Source organism: Rhinopithecus bieti, unplaced genomic scaffold (genome assembly GCF_001698545.2).
Source record: "Rhinopithecus bieti isolate Rb0 unplaced genomic scaffold, ASM169854v2 scaffold_57534, whole genome shotgun sequence".
In the NCBI taxonomy this organism is placed as follows: domain Eukaryota; kingdom Metazoa; phylum Chordata; class Mammalia; order Primates; family Cercopithecidae; genus Rhinopithecus; species Rhinopithecus bieti.
In genome coordinates, this window is record NW_016823089.1 from 719,512 (window position 1) to 743,250 (window position 23,739).

Sequence of the window (23,739 nt, forward strand, 5' to 3'; positions counted from 1 at the left end):
AATAGTGGAAGACTAATACAATCATCTTAGTAATAGATAAAAGCAGCAGAAAAAAATTACTAAAAATGTTGTATATTCAAACATTAATAAATTTGATGTACGGACGTGTATAAAACCAGATATTCAACAACTAGAGAATACACATTATTTTCAAGTGCACATAGAATATTAACAAAACTTGACCACACATTAGGTCAGTTTCAGCAAATATTAAAGAATCAATCTTACAGACCACATTGAGCACAGTCCAAAAATTTCAAAGCTAATTATAAAACACTCCCTAATATTATGGATGTCAGAAAATACTTATAAATAAGTATCAATGAAAATAGAAAATAGCAAATATATAATGCAGTTAGTTAGTTATACTTAAAGAGAAAATGTACAGACTTTAGACTTAAGTGATTATTTTTGTAAAGCAGATAAATTAAAAACAATTAACTAGCTAAGGGTCCAACACATTAAGTACTATGAGAGAGTAAACCCCAAAAATAAAGGCAGAAAGGTAATCATAAAGAACAGAAATGAATAGACAACGCAACAACAGCAATCGACAGAAACAAAAGATGGTTCTTTGAAAAGCCAAATAATGCCGGGCACGGTGGCTCACACTTATAATCCCAGCACTTTAGGAGGCCGAGGCTGGCTGATCACCTGTTAGGAGTTCGAGACCAGCCTGACCAATATAATAAAACCCCATCTCTTCTAAAAATACAAAAATTAGCTGGGTGTGGTGGCATGCTCCTGTAATCCCAGCTACTAGGGAGGCTGAGACAGGAGAATCACTTGAACCCGGGAGGAAGAGGTTGCAGTGAGCCAAGATCGTGCCATTGCACTCCAGCCTGGGCAAAAAGAGCAAAACTCTGTCTCAAAAAACAAAAAAAAGAAAAGCGAAATAAAACAAAATTCTATAGCAAGATTGAGCAATTAAAGAGAGAGAGACAGAAGGCATAAATATTAGACATAAAATAGCAGGAATTCAAAATACTATTAAAAGTAAGGTCTAATTTGTTTCCATAAAGGTATCTAGTTGTTCCAGCATCATTTATTGAAAAGATTATCTCTTTCTCACGGAAGTACTGGGGCATCTTTATCAAAAATCATTTGCCCACTATTGTGCAGGTCTATTTCTGGACAAAATCTAGTCCAGAAATTAAGTTCCCGCCACACTGTCTTCAGTACTGTTGTTTCTGCCTTCCCTTGCATGTATCAACCACATTTCACACACTTTTACTAGCCCACTAAAGGTGTTCTGTCTCATTCAAACTGATTATCATCTATGGCTCTCACATTCCACAGGAAAAAAAAAAATCTTTAAAGGAGCATAAAACTTACACTCCAGAATTTACTTTCTTTCTTTCTTTTTTCTTTTGAGACAGAGTCTTGCTCTGTCTCTCAGGCTGGAGTGCAGTGGCGCAATCTCGGCTCACCACAACCTCCGCCTCCCAGGTTCAAGCGATTTGCTTGCCTCAGCCTTCTGAGTAGCTGGGACTACAGGTGCGCACCACCACGCCTGGCTAATTTTTGTATTTCCAGTAGAGACAGAGTTTCACCAAATTGGCCAGGCTGGTCTCGAACTCCTGACCTTGTGATCTGCCTGCCTCAGCCTCCCAAAGTGCTGGGATTACAGGTGTGAGCCATTGTGCCCAACCCACTCCAGAATTTTCAAAAGAACTCAGAGATGACATCAAAACACAGCACAATTCAATTTATTATTTTTTTTAAAAAGGAAAGAAAAAAATAGGAAAATAGAAGCTGCTGGATTAAATTATTCCCACCTTTGAAAGATGTCAATAACCTAGCCCTAGATTACTCATAAACCCTTTTTCTTCTCCCTTTATTCACAAATGTAAAACTTCTTTAACCATTTGTCCTATGCCCAAGCCATAGGCCTTCTTCTTTGTGACTTTGCTTATGCTAATTCTCCACCTGGAATGCTCTTTTATCTTTCTGTCTTCTAACTCTGCCCATTCTTGGAAGTCTAACTTGGACTCCAGTGGTTCCTAGAAGCCTCCACAGCTTATCTAGCCCTTATCTTCCCTGTCTGAACTCCTAGTCTAGACTTTACTTCCCAAATGGGCTTGTATTTTCTGTTTTAGACTTTTGGCTGTCTTATTAGTTCTATTAGTTCATTTTATATATATATATATATATATACACACACACACACACACACACACATATATATATACACACATATATATGTATATTTGTTTATTAGTTCATTTGTTTTATCTTTGTAGCTAGATCATAAATCTAAGAATAGGACATTATCTTATTATTTACTGTATTCACCATAACACCTTTTTGGGCATGTAGCAGATAGTCAATAAACTAAGGGTATAATTAAAATTTATTTTTAAAAAAGAAGGTATAAAAGAGTAAATTATAGACTGAGAGGAATACCTTTAGGTTTAGAACTTCTTAGTGTTCTTCCTCTATCTTCCAATTTATCTACTGTTCTCCCACTGGGTATCTTTTGGGTTCCTTTCTCCCCAGCCACATCCGGACTGCCATCTGGATGTAACTTCTGGGCCTTCACATTCAGCCTTGCAACATTCAACATCTTTAAGGAACGGCACATGGTATTCATCTTCTGTCTCACTGGAGTACGAGGGACACCTCCTACCAAAACATCAGAGGAGGGAAAGTAAATTGCCTTCCACTTCTGTGGAATCAAGAACTACTTTAATTCAGATTACTGTGAAAGAATATCAAAATGAAGTATATCCCTCCAAAATGATTTGAATTAGGCAATACTTGCATCTCTTTCTGCCCACACACAGAGTAGAAAGAGAACCTTTCTTTTAACCAAAGTTTAGGAACTAAACATCTCTATGTGATTGGATTGGAACTAAACATCTCAATGGATGGTTTTCCCATAAGGCAAATGCCAAACAGACTTATTTTGTTGTTACCCAATGGCCACCAAAAATGGTGATGAAACTTTTCTGAATGACAATTTAGCAATCTACATAAAGTGCCAGTTTTCATACCCTGACACAGTAACTGGTTCCTGGAAACTGCTGCTAAGGTAATTACTTAAAAAACAAATTACATGCATAATGTATACTACAGTATTATTTATAATGATGAAAACTGAAAGCAATCTAAATGTTCAACATGAGAATTTTGTAAATTTAGTTAATGAGGTGGAATAATATCTAAAAAGGCAAGGTAGCAAAGAAAAAATACTTATAAGCAGAACACAAAGTTACATTTGAATTTCTATCATAATTAAAAATGAAGATGGTTTATTCGTTAGATAAGACTGGGTGATTTTTTAAAATCACTATTGAACTAATGTAATTATTTTAAAATTTAATTATAAAATTTGCCCTTCTTTATTTAGTTACCATTTCAACCTCATTTCAGGAAATGCCAATCTTTTAAAATGTAGTCTCAAAAAACAATGCCTTAAGAAACAGCCCTTCTAGGTGCATACGTTTCTTTTTGCTGTCTTCTTGATGAGTTATGGTGGATTCTTCACGAGATTTTCTCTGGTAGAGCTCGGCAAGGCAATGTGTTAATTCACCTTCAGTTTTGGAAGACTCTTCCTTATTAGCTGAGGCAACCTGTAATGACCTGTAAAGTAAAGATGTCTAGAATAAAACCAAAATTCTAATTTTGCAAAATGCTTTAGAAATAAACAACACTGAAATACCCACTATCCTCTAAAAGCTAACCAAAAGATGTCCCCACAAGATGCCTTCAAAAATATATTTTCTTAGGAGAGAAAATGTCTCTCCTCTCATTTTTGATTTGAACGAATGCAGGAACCAAAGCTGTCTTGTTCACAAAACCATTAACTATTACATATAATATTGACTTTTATTAATAGGATTCTTCATGAATTAGGGTACAAGTCTAATTATGGCAACTGTTTCACTGCAGGCTTCCATAGTTATTTTTTACTCAGTTTCCATATATCAAAGTAAAAAATGATGTTAATACATTGTAGGAAGTATTGCAATGACTTCGAATAATTCTTTCACATTGTAATAAACTAATTTGGGACTGATGAGAAGAGGAGGAAGTAGGGCAGGCAGGAGGGGTGATTAGTTATTAAATGCTTTTCCACCTAGAGCTAAATACGTCATTAATGAAATTATGAAAATGCACAACATTCAAAATGTGTTATTTGTATTTTAATACCTTCCATTATCTGATATATCTGATTAAAAAGTGGAAGAAAGTTACGGTGACATTAGTTGAACAGATATTACAGGGTGGAATACGTGCTGGGTCTATCGGTTTCATGCATACAGTCAGTATGAAGCAGGTTAATCCTCCCTAAGTGTGCTGGTGCTCTGTCGCCCATCTTGGAGTGCAGTGGCGCAATCTTGGCTCGCTGCAAACTCCACCTCCTGGATTCAAGTGAATCTTGTGCCTCAGCCTCCCAAGTAGCTGGGATTACAGACATGTGGCACCATGCCGGGCTAATTTTTTTGTATTTTTAGTAGAGACGGGGTTTCACCATGTTGGTCAGGCTGGTCTTGAACCTCAGGCCTCAAATGTCTGCTGGCCTTGGCTTCCCAAAGTACTGGGGTTGCAGGTGTGAGCCACCATGCTGGGCCTGGATTTTCTATAAAGATAATCATACTATCTTCAAACACTTCAATATTTGCACCTCATAACAATACTTAGAGATAATTAAAAAAAAAAAACCTTGGGCCACATTTGTACATTAAAAACTACAAAACACTGAGGGAGATTAAAGAGAGACCTAAATAAATGGATAGCTGCACCATGTTCATGGATCGGATGACTCAACATTGTTAAGATGTCAGTTCTTTCCAGATTTATCTACGATTCAGTGCACTCCTAGAGTTTCAACAGACTTGTGTGTGCGTGGAAACTGACAAGCTGGTTCTGAAGTTTATATGAAAATGCGAAGTATCTAAAATAGCCAAAAAAAATTCTAAAAAAAACACCAAAGTTTAGAGGACTTATACTACCTGATTTAGTGACTGGTGCTATAAAACTACAGTATATGGTATTGCTATAATGCAATATTGAAGATAATTTGGTATTAACATAGTTTCTGGACTGTATTCTGTCTAGAAATCAATCTGCACAAAGGTGGCCAGCTGATTTTTGATAAGGTGCCATGGTAATTAGTGGGAAAAGATAGTCTTTTAGCAAATGGTGTTGGAACAATTGAATGGGTATCTGTGTGGAGAAAATAAACGTCAACCATACCTCTTAATAATAGGTTGAATTTCTGCCATATCATTTACATTTCTAATATTGTTTGTCTTTTAATTGCTTGATCTTGCTATAGATTATTTTATTTGGCTTTTCAAAGAACCATCTTTTGTTTCTCTTGATCACTTACATTTATTTGTTTTCTATTTAATTGATTTCTGTTCTTATCTTCATTGCTTTCCTTCTTTTGTAGGGTGGAGGTCACTCTCTTGTTTACTTCTCATGTTGGATTCTTAGTAATTGGTTACTAACCTTTTTCTTTACAAAAATAGTCTGCAAATAGTTCTTTAAGTATAAATTCAGCTGCATTATTCAAATTTGCTGTTTTCTATTTGCGTTGATACTTAGTTATAAATATTTTCTCACTTCCATAATATAAGGGAGTATTTTATTTAACTTGACGAATTACTTTGGTAAATTTTAAAGAATTTTAGCATGTATATGTTTATATATTGTTAACATATTATCTAACATACTCTCACAATATATACTAAGTATGAGAGTATTTTATTTTGCAATTAGTTTTAATATTATTAGACTGTACTCAGAGAATGTGGCCTGTTAAGAAACAAATGCAGATAACTGAAGATTGATTTTAATAATTAATACTCAGAGATATAAAAAAGTTTTACCCAAATGACTCCATCAAATTGGAACTGGCACCACTGATGTTACAGAAAGGAAACCACTTTTCCACAACAGCTGGACTCCAGGGAGTGGTGTGGCCAAGTTCCTGCTGGGCCCACTCTGGAACAGGAGAAGCTATTGTAGCAAAGGAACAGAGGCAGGAGAGGAAACCGCATGAGAACCAAAGCAGAGAATTCTAAGCACTTGCTCTTCCCCTGGACTGACTGCATCCCTCCAAAGGACATACAAAGTGCATGGTTAACATTTGTTCTCCGGCTACCATTTGTTCTCCGGCACCACAAACTGCTACAGACCTACATGGTAAATAAAAAATGCTACTGAAAAAAGTACAGACACAATTTAAAATCTTTTGTTATTACTGGCCATAATCCTCTCATCTTATTTCTGAAATGTTCCTCTAACCAGGTTAAAAATATATATTGTTCTTCTATTTATTTATTTATTTTTTTGAAACAGAGTTTCACTCTTGCCCAGGCTGGAGTGCAATGGCATGATCTCGGCTCACGAGCCGCAACCTCCACCTCCTGGGTTCAGGCAATTCTCCTGCCTTAGCCTCCTGAGTAGCTGGGATTACAGACATGTGCCACCACACCCAGCTAATTTTGTACTTTTAGTAAAGATGGGGTTTCTCCATGTTGGTCAAGTTGGTCTCAAACTCCTGACCTCAGGTGATCCACCTGCCTTGACCTCCCAAAGTGCTGGAATTATAGGCCTGAGCCACCGCGCCTAGTCCTGTTCTTAAAAATAGCTTTGTACAGTTGGGCACAGTGGCTCACGCCTGTAATCCCAGCACTTTGGGAGGCCGAGGTGGGTGGATCACCTGAGGTCAGGTGTTTGAGACCAGCTTGGCCAACATGGCAAAGCCTCGTCTCTACTAAAAGTACAAAAATTAGCCAGGCATGGTGGTGGGTGCCTGTATTCCCAGCTATTCGGGAGGCTGAGGCAGGAGAAGCTTGAACCCGGGAGGCAGAGGTTGCGGTGAGCCAAGATCACGCCACTGCACTCCAGCCTGGGCAAAGAGCGAGACTCAGTCTCAAAAAAAAAAAAAAAAAAAAAATGGCTTTGTACAAGAATAAAAATACAGTAACAAAACTGCAGAATATCACAATTCTGCTGCACTGAGTAGGTAAGTTGGAAATAGGAAGATATGGCTCTGTGTTGGGGAATATAAGGGTAGAAGGCTCTCTTAAAATAAGCCTGATGGAGGAGGTGGTTGGGGGAACAGTAACAGAAATTTCAGTGAACTCTGTAATTCTGAGAGGTCCATCTAAGACCCCAGACAAATAAAATGTTAGACATTAATGAAGTCTTGGGGAAAAAAATCTGAATACTTAAAATGTATTCAAACTTATTGAGACAACCAAGTTTTAGGCCTTCTTTCAGTGAGAGAATTCAGAGATAAATACAATGCCTACTTCCAAAGGAGCTCCCAGTATAGGAAGAGTAGGTCCACTCTTGTGAAGTCATGGAGATATGCATAAATGTTAGCATATGCTAACTCTGTCTAGATGGGCAAGGAAGGTCTCATGGAGAATGCAGTATTTGGGCTAGGTTCTAATGCAGGAATAGGATCTCACCCAGATGGAGCACGGTGGGGAGACTGGACAATAAGCCGGCACACTGATTTATAACCTGGAAGAAACTGTGGACCATGCTACAGCAGAGTACTGGTAAAATACTGCAGTTCTTCCTTTACCAAATTCCAAAATACAGTTTTCTGAGCTGCTTCCAAGGCTATATACATAGTTAAGATACAGTCTGTTCTACAATAAAAAACTTTCTACAAATAGCCTACACACAATTGATAAGTAAGGTAGTGACATTAGTACAAAGTATTATGTTGCTTTGGTTATGTGATCATTCCTAATGTGCTATATTTTATACCACCAAGTAGCAGCAGCTGAATTCAAAGTGCACAAACACAACTAAATACAAACAGCCAGAGGAGTACAGTGCTGTAAACTCACCCTTTCTCTTTTTTTTTTTTTTGAGACGGAGTCTCACTGTCGCCCAGGCTGGAGTGCAGTGGTGCGATCTTGGCTCACTGCAAGCTCCGCCTCCCGGGTTCAGGCCATTCTCCTGCCTCAGCCTCCAGAGTAGCGGGACTACAGGTGCCCGCCCCCACGCCCGGCTAATTTTTTGTATTTTTAGTAGAGACGGGGTTTCACCATGTTAGCCAGGATGGTCTCCATCTCCTGACCTCGTGATCCGCCCGCCTCAGCCTCCCAAAGTGCTGGGATTACAGGCACCAGCCACCGTGCCCGGCCGACTATGCCCTTTCAACCCATATTCTTCTCCTCAGCTGTTTGGCCACATGCACTTTCGTGGAAGTGCTCATGATGTAGTTCCCTATCGTTGTCATTGACCCCTGTCTCCATAATACCACAGCCTCAACCCTTCCATCATGCCATCTTCACCTTTCTTTTAAGGGATAAGGTATATTTGTTATGGAGTTTACTTATTATGAATTTAATGTGTCTTTTAATCAAACTATAATTTTTACTAGGATTGCACTTTTTTTTTTGTTTTTAATTGAGACAAGGTCTTGCTATGTTGCCTGGCTGGTCTTGGACTCCTGGGCTCAAGCAATCTTCCTGCTTCAGCCTCCCGAGGAGCTGGGATTACAGGCATGTGTCCCCACACCCAGGATTGCCTTAGTTTTTATCAATACCAAAGATTTTGAGAAGTCTGCCCCAACTGTAGTTTTCCCAAAGCTATTATTTTTAGTGTAAGATTTTGTAGAATTTTTTAAACAAGCAAAAGAAACTTCACATCACATGACAGCATAAACGCCTATAATTGCATCTGCTGTTATATTACAAAATTCAGACAAGGGCAGTAAAGGTCTATGAGAATAAATATGACATGATAGTTTCTTCTCAAGTCATTGTATGCTGGATTATGGCAGAAAGGCTGGAAATACTTGCCTCAGGCCTCCAAGTCTCAAGCCTCCCTATGCATGGAGACAGAGTGCCCCTCACAGAGTTACCTGCACCTCTTCCAGCAAATGCCAAGCAGGAGCCCCACACTAAAAACAAGGCCACCCTCCACTGGCCTCCCAGGAAGGGCTTTGGAGGGAGCCTTAGGCCCTTGGCGTTAGATGACCTCCTTGTAGTCTCCACGCCTACATAGGCAGGAGTGTGGGTGGGCCACCCACCCTTCTTACCCTCCAAACTCACAGGTTCAGCACCATTAGCTGCATTGAAACCACCAGGAATTAATCTCATGATCCCCTTGATAGCTGCTTTTTCCCATTATGCGAAGCCCTAGACCCCCAGGTCACTCCAGTCTGCCCACTGGAATCTCCTCACTGCTCCTTCCGTCTCCCATCCTGTCACCATGGCCCAGTCCTTCCACACATAAAATCCTCCCACCCTGTCCTCTGGAACTCACTGACCCTCATCAGCAAAATCCCCTATATCCTCAATTCCATCTTCTCCTGCCCTGAACACACTGCTTCCCCTGCAGCGCTGGAGAGAGCTGACTGCTCCCCCGCCAAGCTCTTCTTCCACTTGGCCCTGAGGTGGACTGGTATCCTCCTTGCCTCTTCCAGATCATTTTCCCTCTACCTGCTGAAAATAATGACAAAAACCCAGCTTTGAGTCTCACATCAAAGCCTATACTCTCATAGTCATCTAATAAGCCTGGATCATTCCCCCTTACTCCTCAAAGACTGTTAGCTCCCGACTGACCACCATCAGTCTCTCCAGTACTATTCAGTCTTAACTCTGGATAATTTCAATACACACATTTGATGCTACCAACACTCTGGCCTTTGTCCCCTTGAATTCCTCGCTTCTGGTGCCCCAGTGCGTTGCCCTCCTTCAGTCACTCTCTCCTCCTGGTCACCACTGTCTATGATCTCAAGCACCCCACTCTGACCACCTCCATCTATTTTTTTAACTCTCTCCTTTGAGCACATTGGCTCCAGAAATCCTGAGACCCCTACAACCCACTGATCTGATCGCCTGTCCTTGTTGTCCTCACTTTCCTTCTTACCCTGCCTTGTTCCATGGACAAATCCTATAATCTCTTCCTGTTCACACCTTTGAATCCCTGACCCCTCTCTAGCTTTACCGCCCTCATTTGGGAAAATCCCAACCCTGGTTAATCCAGCTCCCTGCCTACTCTGCAGCTGTGCCAGCTGGTGAATGTGGTTGGAGGAAGGCAAGCCCATAAATGGATCTCACTTTACCTTCCTCCACCTTCCTGCTATCTTCACCCTCTCACCAGCCGTTTCCTCCTCCCCTCTTTCCTCAGCCTCCAGCATCTCCTTAAGTCTTCATTTTCAGCTGATGATGTCACTTCCTAACTCACTAAAAAACCTGAAGCAATCAGAAGAGAACCCCGTACACTCACACCAACATCACTCACCTCGGCATCCCAGCCCTTGTATTTTTGCCTTCCCCCAGTTGTCACAGATGAACTGTGCTTGTTCCCAAGACCAACCCCTCCACTTGCACTTCCTCAAAGCCCTCTAACCAACAATTCTCTCTATCCCCTGCATTAATTTTTACCATATTATCTCATCAGCATGGAAGCAGGCTATTATTATTTCTAAAAAAAACCAAAACCTTGAACCTTCTTCCCTCTCTAGCCATTGTTTTCACTACTCTAATATCTTTTAGATCAAAACTACTCCAAAAAATTGTCTGCACTTGCTGTTTTCCTTTTTTCACAGTCTCTCCTGAACCTATTCCTACTCACATTTCTACCCTCACAATTCCACCAAAACTGGTATCACAACCATCACGTTGTGATGGTATCATGAGCATCCACACTGCTCAGTTGAATGTCAGCTCCCAGCTTTCATCTTCCTTGGCCTATCTGTAGTAAATAACCCAGTCAAGCACTTCCTGTCTTCACTTGGCTTCCAGGGTACCACAATCTGGGTTTTCTTTACCTCAGTGACTGTTCCCCTTTTGTCTCCTTTGCTGGTTTCTCTCTCCTCATCCCCCAGACTGCTTAACATTGGGATGCAGGGGTTAGTCCTTAGTCCCCTTCTCTTTCCCATCTACGCCCACCCCCATGGTGATCTTAACCCATCTCATGGCTTTAAACATCAGTGATGACTCCCATCATCTCTAATCCAAACAAATCTCCCAAACACAAACATGCATAGTTGATGCCTACTCAGTACCATGTATGGATGTTTAATGAACAACTCAGACTTACTATGCCCAAAACAAACCCTCCAGTCCTCACCACCCCAGCCCCTGGTTCTCCCACAGCCTTCCCCATCTCAGAAGGAAACTGCTTTCTACCAGTCACTTAGGCCAAAAGTCTCTGGAGTCATTTTCAATTTCCCTATAGCTCACTCTACACATTAAATCTAACAGCAAATTTTGTTAGCTTTACCTTCAAAATATATCCAAGAGCTACAACTACTTCCAACTATCTGCATTTCCCACCATCTCTTGCCTGGATTATTGCAACATTTCTGACTTGCCTCAATATGGCAGCCAGAGTAATGCTATGAAAACATAAGTCAGATGGTGTCACTGCAGAAAATCCCTAAAGGCTTCCTCTCTCACTCATAGTAGAGGCCAAAGTCTTTTCAGTACCTGTAAAGCCCTGCCCAGTTTGGTCTGCTGCTAGCTCTCTGACCTCACCCCCTCCTACTCTCTCCTTGCTCCTTTCACCGCAGCCACAGGCTTCCCTGCAACTCCTCTAACACCCTTCTGAGCCTTGGCACTCGCTATTGCCTCTACCAGCAACTCCTTGCCGTCACTTCCTTCATGCCTTTGCTCAAATATTATTTTTTCAGCAAGGCCTTCCCTGACCACCCTACTTAAAATTGCAACCCTCCCTACCCTAACACACCCCATTCCTTTGTTCCTGCTTTACTACTATAACTTTTGTCTCTTTAGAATAAACCGTAATTTTCCTGACTTACTGTTTTGTCTCCCCTGACTAGATGGTCAGCTCCATGGGAAGATATCTTTGTCCATATTGTTCTCTAATATAGTCCCAGTACCTCAAACAGTGCCTGACATACAGCAGGTACTCAAATCTGTTGAATAAATGAATGAATTAAAGAAATATCAAGTTGACATTTAAATCTACCTAGCATAAATAAAGTTTGTAATACTAATATGATACAAACCTTATTTATGCTAGGTAGATTTAGTAGTAACAATGCATTTAGTTGCAATGCTAGTAGTAACAGTGCAATGCAGGGTAGATCGAATCACTACAGTTTTCTACACAGTATTTATTAAATATATTAAAAACCATGACTTCGATTTCAGACTGGTTTCATGGAACCTGCAGCCTCCTCAGAAGTACTTACGGAATTCTATAAACAATAATGATTTAAACTGCCTGAAGTATTGTAGCTTTCTTTTATCTGTGTTATAACATATTGGGGTTCTACTAACTGCACAGTGAAAAAGTCCCGATGCTGGAAAAGACTGCAAACCACCCTAGACTATGTTAGTTACTGGTTTAGGAGCTTACCAGCAGAAGCAGTATCTGCAAGTGAATCATGAGTCTGATTCAATATACCATCCACAACATCTGAGAAAAGGGAAGCTGTGTCCCGGGGGCTGTCAGTCACAGCTGTTTGGAGAACATGTCGTTGAAATTCAGCCTCCTTGGTGTGGAACACAGTGAGGATTGTAGCATTGGCAGAGAGCGGGGAAATAACTCCAGTGATGGGGGGCCAGCCTTCACCAGGGTCCACATCAGCAACCTATGCGAGAAGTTCTAATTAGTTGAGAATATTATTGTCAATATGCCTAAAGAAGAATGTAGTGTACTAAAAGACAGAATAACCATTTTCCCAATGATTATTAACGTGAAAACTATGAAAAAGATAGATTTGATAATTATTAGAGGTAGAGTCCTAATATTTCTACTTACAAATAAGTAAAACCTGACATTACCAGGAATATTTACGAGGTATTTACCATGTGCTCACTGAATCCTCACAATCGCCCTGAGGTAAAATAATTATTATCCCCATTTTATAAAGGAGAGATTGAGGCTGAGGCAGAAGTAACCTGTTAAAGCCACCTACTTAAGATGCCAAGCATATGTGACTTTGAAACCCATGTACTTAACCATGAGGCAGAAATACCACTTGAGAGATTTATCCAGAACATACAGTAGGCAGCAGAGCTGAGACCTAATCCAGATGACTGACTCCCAAACCCAGTGCTCTTTTCCTCAGAGCACACAACTCTTAGAACAGCATCTGTCCAAAGACTACCCTATTTTTCTCCAGAATATTTTACAATGGGAACCAGAAAAAAGACCCCTCCTGAGAGTATGAAGGCAAAAGACAAAGTAAGGTAAGGAATTTGCTGGTAGTTTAAAAATAATAATCACCGTTATATCAAATCTGGATATGTATATGTTCCTTTTCAGAAGACATTTCTACATTTGTGTAACTACTGTCCAACTACTGAGTTACACAGACAATTATATTACATTGTATATAGTTACACAACTATTATACTATTATACCTAATTTTACTGTGTAGCAGCTTTTTCTTAAATACTTATATAAAAGTAGTATATATATAACAGAATACTTAAAAAATAATGAGAAATCACTCATCACATTACTACCCTAACATAAGCACTCCATCTGGCCAACTGCCTTCTTCCCTATGTGAATATAATTTAACTTAATTGGATTCTTGATACATGCAATTTTATAAGTTATTTCTTATCTAATGAACATTGCTGTCATGATACTATAATGTCGACAATATTATTTGCAAAAGCATAATCAGTTTTACTAAGACTATATTGTGTAAGGCATTTATAAACACACTTATTTCACTTTACCAGTATGTTGTTAGACAAGAATAACTTCCCGTGTGGAGGATACCTACCAGGTGTAACTCTTCAGCAGTCAGCCTGCTTACCAGCTGCTGAAATAACAGCCTTTGAGTTGCTGTGCTCTCCTCTGGACTTTGTAGCATCCAGCTGTCGGTGCCCAAAGTGCTGCTCGTTGGGAGAGACCACTGGGCCACAGAGCCTTTTAGAAAAATTCTGACTGGTTTCTGAAAATGTCTCTGATGCATGGCCAAGGGCTCTAGGGTGACTGTCCATGTTTCTTGAATCTCTTTGCCTGCTAGAAATAAAGATTAATTAGACCAGAATGCCAAATTAAAATTAAAAAGAAAAAAGATTAAAATTCAAATATAAGGAATACATACTAAAAAGAGATTTATTAACAATAAGAACAAAATCAAGTTGCCAGTTGAGATACTGTCACTTAGTTGAACACTTCAACCCTTATTCTACTGCCACACCATCATAGCAAGTTCATTTAGCTCTATAGAAAAAGCTATAAACAAATGGAATTACAAAGGCAATATGTAATGGCAGAACTTCTCAGAAATTATGACTTAGAAATAAGTATTGAAGGCCAGGCATGGTGGCTCATGCCTGTAATCTCAGCACTTTGGGAGGCCAAGGCCAGAGGATCACTTGAGGTCAATGAGTTAAAGACCAGCCTGGGCAACATGGCGAAACCCCATCTCTACAAAAAATACAAAAATGAGCCAGGTGTGGTGGCTCATGCCTGTAGTCCCAGCTACTTGGGAGGCTGAGGTGGGAGGATCCCTTGAGCCCAGGAGGTCAAGGCTGCAGTGAGCCGCGATCGGAGCTATGATCGTACCACTGCACTCCAGCCTGGGTGATACAGCAAGACCTTGTCTTAAAAAAAAAAAAAGAAAAGAAAAGAAAAGAAATAAGTGTTCAAGCAATGTTTACTACTTATGAGAAAGAAGATACCACTTCTTAAATCCATAAAGTACAATGCATCGTATCTCATGAGGAGGTTAAATTCTAAAGACTGTGTAATGAAATTACATAAACAAAACTACTCTTGAAAATTCCTTAAACTGCACATAATGTACAACACAGTTTTATGTATATATCTCTATGCAGTATTATTTCTGTGACTATACAGTGTATTCAGAAATGAGATTTACTATATAGGAAATCATAAGGTGAAACAAATTTAATGAAGATTCCAACACGTTTGCTTTTCCTGGTAACAGACATCATTCTGGGTTTCTGTAGACTAATTTATTTCTTCTTTTAGTTGACCATTGTTTCTCTGTGGTCTTCAATTTATCAATCTCCTCTACGAGGCAATGAAATATTATACCCATGTGCTTGGGCACCTGAATAATATTACCCTGCTTTGGGAATAGCTGGTAAACTTTTAAATCAATCATTCACTTGTTTTTTTTGTACACAGGCTGGCAGTTGTACTGAATTAGAGTTCAAATCTTTCCTACAGTATCTCTGATTTTGCCTTAATGTCTTTTAATTCTTTCATGACAAGCATTCATTGAGTGCCTGGGCTGTGAGAAATGCCAAAGAAGTTAAAAAGCTTCTTTGAAGAAATTAATGTAACTGAGATTTACAAAAAAAACCTTAAAATATTATTTGCTTACCTTCAACAGGGAGAAATAACATTCCTTCCATCCGTGGAAACAAGGCCTCATACTCAGGAGAATTATAGAGCAAACGGTTTAAAGTGGCATCAGTTGGCAGCATTGAAATCCACGGAGAGAGATGAGGTTCACTTGACAGCTTTATTTCACACCTGAGCAGCATTTCCCCAGCTTTAGCAAAATCCCAGCTGAAAGATTCAGATGGCAAGACAGCGCCACCTCCATGGTGGAGCAGTTCACAAACAGTCCAGTATCCAAGGTGGTCTGGGGATTCCCACATCTCAAATAAAATGACAAACAACCTTAGGTTACTACAAATTAGGCATTCATAAATAAAAGTAAAGGAAATCAGGAGAAAGTAAAGTTGAAACCAATATTAAAGGGTCGAATTACACAACCAATGTATTTGCTGAGCTAAACAGAAATAATGGTCAGCATCAAGCTACTGTGCAGCCCCAGAACAAATTACTACCTACTATGCCTTTGAGAAAGCATTCATTTAGTAACAATAGTATCTCATTTACATTTTTTGTCAAGGAACAAAAAGAAGTTTCACAAATCACTGGGTATAGATTATAAAATGTTAGAAGGAACATAGAATCATTATACTTTAATAAAAATAACCTTTTTTTTTTTTTTGAGTCAGAGTCTTGATCTGTCACCCAGGCTGGAGTGCAGTGGCATGATCTTGGCTCACTGGAACCTCCATCTCTCAGGTTCAAGCGATTCTCTTGTCTCAGCCTCCCAAGTATCTGGGATTACAGAAATGTGCCACCGTGCTCGCCTAATTGTTGTATTTTTAGTAGAGATGGGGTTTCACCATGTTGGTCAGGCTGGTCTCGAACTCCTGACCTCAAGTGATCTGCCTGCCTCAGCCTCCCAAAGTTCTAGGACTACAGGCGTGAGCCAATGTGCCCGGCCTATTAATAAAAATAATTATGTCCTATACAGCACAACACAATAATGGCCAGGTGTCATGGGAGTGAGGCAGGAGCACCTCCCCAGATGGTGGCCATCGCTCCGACTTGCCCACCCACAGGCCTGTGCAGAGGCCAGACAAACTGAGGCCTCATCGCGTCTTTTGCCCTAACCCTTACCATAGCCTGTAAAGTCTGTGCTCTGCCTCTAATCGTTCCTCCATGGTGCTCTAAGTATTCTTCCAAATCACTTCTCTGATCATGCTACTTCTCTGAAATTCTGAAAAGCTTCCCACTGCCTCCAGAATAAAGTAACTCTTCAGCATAATCACAAAGCCCTTCACAATCCAACCCTAAACCACCTTTTGGTACACATTATCTTCTACCCCTCATCCATTCCCTCTCCTTCTAGACATACTGAACCATTTGCTATTTCCTGAACATGCCATATTTTAAGGCTTCCCTGTTTTTGCTGATTTATATTTCCTGTGCCTCCCCTTCCTTCTTCACCAACTGAATGGTTATTACACTTCTGTATCTGGCTCAAATCCTGCTTTCTTTGTAAAAAGCCCTGCTTCACTCCTTCACACACAGCTGACTCTTCAGTCAACCTTCTTTCAACAAACTTTTATTGAGCAACCTCTATGTGCCATGTCTGGGATCTTGAAGTGAGGGGTGGGGTGAATAAAACAGTACCAACATAAAATATTTAACATGGCATCACAGTATAACAACAATATTCAGTTACTATGAATATGAAGGAGGAACACACCCCTTAGAATATGCTCATCATGCCAGTTAACAATTATAAACTAGAAACTGCTATGTGAATGTGAGGAATTAGAACTAGAAGGGTCTTGAAAGTCAACTAGGTCATTCCCAAACTTCCCATTATAGTCAAGTTCAAAGACAAGCAGGGTATCATCCATGGTCACAACAAGGCAATGATGGACCAGTCCAAGAACCCAGGACTGTTCTGAATAGACTGCTTTCATTTATTTTTATTTTTTGAGACAGGGTCTTGCTTTGTTGCCCAGGCTGGAGTGCAGTGGCATGAACATGGCTCACTGTAGCCTTAACTTTCTGGACTCAAGCAATCTTCTCGCCCCAGCCTCCTGAGTAAGTGGCCGGGAGTATAGGCATGTGCCACCATACCTGGCTAACTTTTGTATTTTTTGTAGAGATGGGGTCTCACCATGTTGCCCAGATTGGTCTCAAACTTCTGGGTACAAGAGATCCTCCTGTCTCAGCCTTCCAAAGCTGGGGTTACCGGTATGAACCACTAGGCCTGGCCTAGACTGCTTTTAAAATTCGGATCATGACCATCTGATGGACTTTGATAGATTCTCTGAGGGATTAATTGAGTGGTTTATGATCAGCATTAAACACAAAAAAACAAAAGATCCCATGTAACGAAGATAAACAATGTACGGGAGCACATTACCTTCTAATCTATCTAAACTTTTGTTTCAGTTATGCGTATCAATCTGGAAAATGCTGTATTAGATTAACCAATTAATTAGTATGTGCTGTTACCATCCATGTATCTATATCTGTGTTCACTGCTATGGAGAGAATGGTAACCTAGTTCAGACGCCATAGATCCTGATTAGGATTTTCTGCCAGAGGGACGCAAAAATTTTGTTGGAATTGTTTCAGCCAGAAGACCAGCCAGGAAAACAAAAAAACCCTGCTAATAAAATGAAAGGTTAAGATGTAACTTTATGGCTGGTGGTGGTGGCCAACACCTGTAATCCCAGCACCCCTCACTTTGATCCACAAGGCAGATGGATCACCTGAGGTCAGGAGTTCAAGACCAGCCTAGTCAACAGGGTGATCTCTACTAAAAATACAAAAATTAGCTGGGTGTGGTGGTTGGTGCCTGTAATCCCAGCTATCGGGGAGGCTGAGGCAGGAGAATCGCTTGAACCTGGGAGGCAGAGGTTGCATTGAGCCCAGATCGCACCACTGCACTCCAGCCTAGGTGACAAGAGCGAAACTCTGTCTTGGGGGGCGGGGGTGGGGGGTGAAGATGTAACTTATTATTAATAAGTGTTGAAAAGGACATTAAGTTTCTATGAAAGGTAATGTGTGCATGCCTTAGTCTGTTTAATGTTGCTTATAACAGAATAGCTGAAACTAGGTAATTTGTAAAGAAAAGGAATTTATTTCTTACAGTTATGGAGGCTGAGAAGTCCAAGGCCAGGGGGCTGCACTTCGCAAAGGCCTTCCTGCTGGTGGGGACTCTGCAGAATTCCAAGGCAGCACAGGGCAAAGCATGGCGAGGGAGCTGAGCAAGTGAGCTCAACACTTTCTTCCTCTTTTTATAAAGCCACCAGTCCCACTCCCATGACACTCATTACTCCATGAGTTTTGGAGGGGACAGATATTCAAACCATAGCAAAACATGTGATTAAAAAAAAATAACAGCCTGTAATCCCAGCACTTTGGGAGTCCGAGGTGGGGTGGATCACCTCAGGTCAGGAGTTCGAGATCAGCCTGACCAAGATGGTGAAACCCTGTCTCTACTAAAAATACAAAAATTAGCCGGACGTGGTGGCACGTGCCTGTAATCCCAGCTACTCGGGAGGCTGAGGCAGGAGGCTCACTTGAACCCGGGAGGCAGAGGTTGCAGTGAGCCCACATTGTACCATTGCACTCCAGCCTGGACAACAGAGCAAGACTCTGTCTCAAACAAAACAAAACAAAACAAAAACAAAAATACGAACAGTATACTACAGAGTATGGTCACATTTTTCATTCGTATGTATATTATAGGATAAGTGACAGACATGTGCTAGTGGTAGTTTCAAATTTGGGGATCTGTAAATGTCCACTAGACTATAAGCTCCAAGAGAGCAGGGACTACATCTATTTGATTCCTTAGCATACCTGGCAGGTATGGAACAAATATGTGTTGAATAAATCTAAGGCATAAAGTTCAAAATGTGTCAGAGGTCTCTTATCCTCTATTCTATCCTATGTCTTAGAAAATATGATACCCTGTTTTATGCACTTTGATCCCTCCGCCTCCAATGTAAGTGCAAGTTCTGTTTCTCCCAGTTATACTTCCCACACTGTGCGCTCCCCAAGGCAGGACCTGGATTTTCTCTTCTTCCCTTTTCCCCACTCCTGCACAGAGCACTCCCCAAGGACACAGCTTAAACCTTCCTTTTGCCCAGCATGGCTGGGCAGGTTTTTGAATAGGAAATGCTAGATCTTCAGCAGAAGAAAATTCCAGAAAAGTTTAAGAGTATCTGATGGGCATTTTCTTAGGGGAAACAGCAGATGTAAGAAGGGAAGCCTCAGAGAAGACCCATCCCCTCAGTAGACGGTATGTCAGACCTGGAAGGGATCTTTAAAAATATCCAGTCAACCCACTTATTTCAATGCTATTCAAAAAAAAAAAAAGGGAGAGAGATTAAAGAGAAAAAAAGCGAGACAAAGAATCTCCAAGACCCATTAAGCCCCATCTAACTTATTTCTAGCCAATATTTAACAAAATACAATTCCAGAAGAAAGTTTTTGATGTGATATGAATTGTTTCAAACTGAGCAATATATTGTATACTGTGTCTAAGGCTTGACTGGCTGCCTTAAATTTTAATATTTCTAAGATTCCATTTTCCCCATAAATGTTTATCATCCCCTTAAACACTTCTTGTCCTTTCCTTTTCTTGACAAACCACTGCTGCCTTATTTTGCATTTGCCACGCCTTTTTCGGGCTTTGTATGTGAAGGCACTTTGAAAATGTTAACACACCATATCATTATTTAAATGCTTGCTCATTTTCCATCTGTAATCTTGCAATTTAACTCACTCCTGGGTTAGTGACATGTATTTCCATTAAGCAGAATGGCATCTTTCACCTGGTTAAACCACATTCCAAAGACTTCTCATTAATTAATTAGAACAAAATCCACATTTTTGACCTTGGCCCTACAGGTCGGCCTCTCCTGCTTTCTGACTTCCTCTCACACTGCTCCCCTTGCCTACTAGGTCTCAGCACTCATTGCCTTTTTGTTTCTGAAACAAACTAAGTTCATTTCCAGCTGAAATCCTTACACCTGCTCATCTCTTCACCTGGAATGTTCTTTACCTACCTTTGAGTTCCTCCTCCTTCACCATTCAATTATCTGCTCAAAAAGGCCTTCCCTGCTGGGCGTGGTGGCTCACGCCTGTAATCCTAGCATTTTGGGAGGCTGAGGTTGGCGGATTGCCTGAGCTCAGGAGTTTGAGACCAGGGTGGGCAGCATGGTGAAACCCTATCTCTACTAAAAATACAAAAAAATTAGCCAGGTGTGGTGGCACCCGCTTGTAATCCCAGCTACTTGGGAGGCTGAGGCAGGAGAATTGCTTGAACCCAGAAGGTAGAGGTTGCAGTAAGCCGAGATCGTGCCACTGCAACTCCAGCCTGGGTGACAAAGCAAGACTGTCTCCCAAAAAAAAAAAAAAAAAAAACCTTCCCTGACTATCACCCTATATACAATAACCACCTCCTTCTACTCCCATCCTCTCACCCCGTTTTATTTTCTCCAGAGCATGATTTGAAATTGTCACTTGCTTATCTGTTTAATCTGTTCCCTGCTTTGGCTACCATGTCCCCAGCAGCTCATACAGTGTGGTAGGCACTCAATGTTACTGGCTTCTCAATGTACATTTGTTGACTAAACGAAGTGCAATGAGGAGAAGGATGAAGGCAAAAATATATACCTATCCTAGCACTTAACAGGAGCAGGGGGCCTCACCACTTCAACAAAAATCCAAATTAGCCATGTAAGACTTTAAGTTTGCAAGAATTTACTCATTTAGTCAGCAAATACTGACTGAATACCTACAATGTTTAATACACATCTGGGTGGCTGGGCGTGGTGGCTCACACCTATAATCCTGGCACTTTAGGAGGCCAAGGCAGGTGGATTGCCTGAAGCCAGGAGTTCGAGACCAGCCTGGGCAGCATGAAACCTGGTCTCTACTAAAAATACAAAAAAATTACTTGGGCATGGTGGCGTGAGCCTGTAGTCTCAGCTACTTGGGAGGCTGAGGCACGAGAATTGCTTGAACCCGGGAGGTGGAGGTTGCAGTGAGGTGAGATTGTGCCACTGCATTCCAGCCTGGGCGACATAGATTGTCTCAAAAAAAAAAAAAAAAAAAAATATATATATATATACACACACACACATATATACACATATATACACACATATATATACACACACATATATACGTATATATACACACACATATATACACACTCACACATCTGGATATTGTGTTAAAACCTGCTGCCTGCCTCTGAGGTATTTTTAGATTAGATGGAGGGTGAGAGATGTGCACAATCAAAACATGGAGAAAGGGTTACGTGCCACACAAAAATGTGTATAGCAGTTCAGACGCTGGACTGAGCAGTTGTCACTGGGATAAGCCTTAAAGGGTAAGTGAAGTTAGGACTGGCCTGGAAGAGTGAGAACTGGCATTCCAGGCAGATTGAAGAACACACATAACACAAAACAAGCGGTCCAGACCTGTTGATTTTCTAGACTGGACTTGAATATGTTAGAGTACATGTAGTGTGTAGGAAAATCAAGTCTGGGAAGGCAGGTAGGGCCCAAATTGTGAGGGGTCTTAAACAGTAGGTAGTGAGGAACTACCCATTTTGTTGTGAAAACTGTCCCTATTTATTTGTTTCCTTGTTAGTCTCATTCCGGGTCTGTGGCTGCTCTAAGGACGCTGCCAAGTTCTGCTTAGCAAGGAACGCACCGCGCACGCTGTCTGAGACGACTGTAACCTTCCTTACCTTAGACCATTCGGTGGTATCCACCCAGTAGAAGGTGATTTTTCGGGCGACCATGACTTCCTGGACTCTCTTGGGTAACAACTTCTCCATCACCTGCTTAGGGGTGGGCGGCAGGCGCTGGGCCTGGGCCTCGCACCCAGACACGAACTGCAGCAGCTCCCTCTGCGAGTGCGGACAGGGGGCCAGGAGGAAGACGGCGTTCACCAAGCCCCCGAGCGCGGCCTCGGCCTCCTTGGCCTCGCTCTCCACGTCCAGCAGTCTCCTCCCGCTGCTCCGCAGGATCGGCTTCGTGGGCGACGTGATCTCGGGCCGGTCCCACTGGTAGTCTAGCAGCGTCTCCATCAGGGCGCCGTGCGTGTGGGTGGCCCTGGGCGCCGGGCCGGGCAGGTGGGCGCGATCCTCGAGCCTGGCCTCCAGCTCCTCCTCAAAGTCCTCCCACGAGCGAGCCCCCAGCTCGCGGAAGTCAGACACTCGGGACGGCCGGCTCCTCGCCCCCTGCGAGTCAAAGAACTTGAAGGCCCAGTGGACCCTGGCCAGGCCGAATCGGCAACTCAGGTAGGTGAGGAGGCGCAAGGCGGCCCGCCGGACCCGGCTGTGGCGAGCGGCGCCGCCCGCGGTGTCGAGCAGCAGCATTACTTTGTGACAGCATGCCATATCGGCCGTGCCGCCGCCCCAGGGCCCCGGTCCGGGCCCGTGCCACCGTCCCTTAGTCCCTTCCTTCAGGGAACCAGCGCCATTCACTGCTTTCCTTTGGGACCCTGGTCGAAAGGCTCCCGCGCTCTTCAGGAGCTGCTGCTATTGGCGGAGCTAGTTTCCAAGGTTAGCTCCTATTGGCTGCTTGCCTTACGTAAGTTACGAAAGCAACTTCCATTTTTGGCGGTGATTGGAGGGGCAGTGGAGAAAACTTCAGTCTGATTGGTGAAGGGAGTGATGGTGGGTGGGTCTCTGTGGTCCGAGAGAAGCTTAGCATTCATTGGCCTGGGCCTTCGTTTTAAATTTTAAAGAGGTGGTGCCTCGGGGGCGTGTCAAGAAGTTTCCCCATTGGAAAGAGTCCCGCGTTAGTGCGCGCTCGTGAGTGCGGACTGCGGGGCCACGTTTCCCAAGACCGAGGAAAACTTAGTGCGGGGAGGGAATTTGGGATGGTTTCAATCGAACTGGTTGAAATCTCTGTGGACCGTCTATGAAGTAGAATCCGACGACTACGGCTTTAATTTTCTGTAATTTAAAAAATTTTATTAAAAATTAAAGGTTCGGCCGGGCGCGGTGGCTCACGCTTGTAATCCCAGCACTTTGGGAAGCAGAGGCGGGCGGATCACGACGTCAGGAGATCGAGACCACGGTGAAACCCCGTCTCTACTAAAATACAAAAAATTAGCCGGGCGCGGTGGTGGGCGCCTGTAGTCCCAGCTACTCAGGAGGCTGAGGCAGGAGAATGGCGTGAACCCGGAAGGCGGAGCTTGCAGTGAGCCAAGGTCGAGATCGCGCCACTGCACTCCAGCCTGGGCTACAGAGCGAGACTCTGTCTCAGAAAAAATTAAAGGTTCACTCCCTTTGCCCCAGTAACTTCTAGGAGTTTATCTGCAGAAGATAATCGGAGAGCCAGAAAAAAGACGTCTGTACATCTTAGAGTTTATTTAACATAAAAAAAAATGGAAACAGTTTACGAATGGTTGAATAAGGTGTGGTACATGCCCAAGGGGAGCATCATGCAGCTTTTTTTTTTTTTTTTTTTTTTTTTTTTTTTTTT

General features: G+C 41.9%; 1 protein-coding gene across 1 annotated transcript in view; it reads right to left on the reverse strand.

Moving 5' to 3' along the window:
* TICRR (TOPBP1 interacting checkpoint and replication regulator) overlaps window positions 1-22,646 on the reverse strand; it is a 57,309-nt gene extending 34,663 nt beyond the window's left edge. Inside the window, 7 exon segments of the mRNA XM_017861237.1 lie at window positions 2,407-2,625; window positions 3,446-3,585; window positions 5,841-5,970; window positions 12,316-12,550; window positions 13,701-13,942; window positions 15,279-15,558; window positions 21,993-22,646. Coding sequence (XP_017716726.1) covers window positions 2,407-2,625; window positions 3,446-3,585; window positions 5,841-5,970; window positions 12,316-12,550; window positions 13,701-13,942; window positions 15,279-15,558; window positions 21,993-22,646 — 1,900 coding nt within the window.
* Between the last annotated feature and the right edge of the window lie 1,093 nt (window positions 22,647-23,739).